The 2,551-nt window shown below is 42.9% G+C and overlaps 1 protein-coding gene across 1 annotated transcript; it reads right to left on the bottom strand.

The window, feature by feature from the left end:
- Positions 1 to 279: 279 nt before the first annotated feature.
- Positions 280 to 2,230, bottom strand: LOC149264707 (disease resistance protein UNI-like). The gene has a single exon (XM_089428796.1). It carries the CDS (start codon positions 2,152 to 2,154, stop codon positions 280 to 282), a length of 1,875 nt encoding a protein of 624 aa, XP_089284922.1. The 5' UTR covers positions 2,155 to 2,230.
- Positions 2,231 to 2,551: the final 321 nt, after the last annotated feature.

The raw sequence follows: 2,551 nt of genomic DNA, 5'->3' as shown, positions 1-2,551 counted from the left end.
AAATAGGAACTGCCCTTTTTGATCACTTTTAAACACTCGATGACTCCACGCACTGCTAGAAACCGCGAGGTATTGCAAAGAAGTGAGCTGTGATATGCCATGCGGCACACATTGCAAATCGACGCAGCTTGCAACGTCTAGAAACTTTAGTGCTCTCAACTTATGAATGTCCCACGGTAATTCTGTAATTCCAGACTGAAAAAGATCAAGGATTTGGAGATTTACAAGTTTGGAGACAGATGCTGGTAACCTTTTGATTGGTACATCCAGTAATCTTAGTCATGCAAGTTGTTTCAAACAGCCAATACTTTCAGGCAACGATTGGATGGACGTACAACTCAAATCCAGAACCTTAAGAGAGATCATGCTCTCAATCACCCTTCTTGGAATTTCTCCCAAATATCTGTTCCCATCCAATGTTAATGTGCAAATTTCGGGAGCTATGAAAGACTCTGGTAGAAAAGTCAACCGGTTGCCAGTCAACAAAATTCTAGTGCGTGCTAAACATTCATTTGCATCCAATGTTGTGAGACCCTTACCTACGCCACAGTAGAAGCTCTCTTGCTGCTCAGCAATTTGTATTCCCCAACTACGCACAACGTCGTGCATCCTGAAAGATCGCACGGATCCATCAATATGTCTCAGTGTCGGTTCAATTAAACAACGGTCCGCTAAATTGTTGATGTAGATTCCTCCGATCTCGAATTGGTCGTGGCCAGCCTGATCTTGCAGCAGCCCTTCTCCCAACCACAAGACAATGATGGTCTCTGCTGAAATAATCTGGTCTTCTCTGAAGGCAGCAGCCAAGTACAGAAAGCACAATTGAAGAATAATGTTGTGGTTGCCCAGTGCGTCGTAACTCAACCTAAGGCAATCATAGACTTCGCTGTTGGCGTTCGACAACCTGTGGGCTGCCAAGTCCCATTCTTTTGCATCAATAATGCCTGCCATTGCCCTCCCTACTGCTTTGATTGCCAAGGGAAGCCCTCCACACTTTGTACACACAACCCTCGCCTTTCCTTCGTCGATGTTTCCTGGCAGATTTCCACTGCTATGTGGAAAAGCATGATAAACAAACAGCTTCCAACTATCACCCTCCTTCAAATCACCACATTTAATCAATGTGGACTTATCTGCATTAACTCCCATCTCCAGCAGCGTTTTCTGGATCCTTGAACTCACAACAATTTTGGAGGTGGAATGGTCGGTTAGCCGGAGTAGACCCAATTCCTCCAGCAATCTGTGACCCTCCTCCCATACATCATCCAGGAACAATGCAAACATTTTCCCCTGCATACTATCATGCAACCATATTTTTATGGCTTCTTCATTCATATTTTGATCTGGATTTATGTTTGCTTGCATGCCTATTTGGGAAGAGAGTTGATTCCTAAGATTTGTGAAAGATGGAGACTGCGAAACAGTCGGCCAAAGCAACAATCCATTGGAAAATAAATCCCTCACCTTTTTGCTATTGAAGACGGACTTCAGGAGGAGGGTTTTACCAGAACCACCCTTGCCAAGCACGCCAATGCACGAAAAGGAAGACTCACCCTCTGCCTCCATCACTGACTTCTCTAGTGCTTCAAAGGCTTTGTGTTGCCCCACGATTAGGGGTTCGTTGATGAAGAAACCTCTTGAAGCATCAGGTTGGGTGGGCGTTGCAGAAGTAGAGGCTGAAACTGGAGAGGCGCACAACTCTTCGATTCTTGCAAGTCTCTCTCGGAGCTCCTCATTTTGGAGCATGCTAATCAAAGGAACTGATTGGAGATGCTCTCTGATATCTGAAATCAAACGAGTAATCCTTCTACTCGTTTTATAACGAGAAATTACGTCATACTTAGCGATTATACTGCATTGTTGCGCCATTGATGATGCTGGTCGGAGAAGCTCATCCAGCTCCTTAAGCCATTTATTAACAGCTGAGGGTCTCAGCCTATTGTTGCTTTGAGGAATTGAGATTTTCTCGCTATTTAATTGCAAGCGATAGTGCTGGATCTCCTTCAACTTTGGCTCAATTTCCATTACCAGGCGCTTCAGATTGGCCAATTCTTTCTTGCAACGGAGAGCAACGTCAACGTGATGGATGATTTGGTGGATAGCCATGTCTATGCCCACACCAATAAATCCAGATACAAAACCAGGATCACCCATGATAAGAAATATGTTCAACTCCCTTGATAGCACAAGATAAAAAAGCCCCAGAACGGTGAATATCAATATTGAGAAATCTCAATGAAAAATTATCTCCAGCTAATGAAATCCTCAACCAATATTAACACTACAAGAGCAGAAATTAAGTAACTAAAAACCAACCGGGGATTGTGAACACTAATGCTGAACTTTTGTAACCGATAACTCTGATACATAGATAGATAGATAGGACCAAAGAATTGTACACTTATAGTTGTGCAGCAGCGTCATATTTATTTTTTTGTCATTTCAATAATGAAAAACAGATTCTTTCCTTTCATTCTTTTTCGGTGAATGTAAAAGAGCATAATCGCCATTATAGCAAACAGCGAAAACGAGATTAGTGATAGCTTGTGCG

Source organism: Pinus tabuliformis, chromosome 6 (assembly GCF_031772625.1).
Source record: "Pinus tabuliformis cultivar Carrire ecotype Pingquan chromosome 6, CPIR1, whole genome shotgun sequence".
NCBI classification, from domain to species: Eukaryota; Viridiplantae; Streptophyta; class Pinopsida; order Pinales; family Pinaceae; genus Pinus; species Pinus tabuliformis.
The sequence above is the reverse complement of the archived record's forward strand: the minus strand, read 5'-3'. Positions and strand labels throughout refer to the sequence as shown.

Bases quoted from the DNA above. Each gene is read 5' to 3' on its own strand.
- LOC149264707 (XM_089428796.1), bottom strand. From the start codon at position 2,154: ATGGGTGATCCTGGTTTTGTATCTGGATTTATTGGTGTGGGCATAGAC.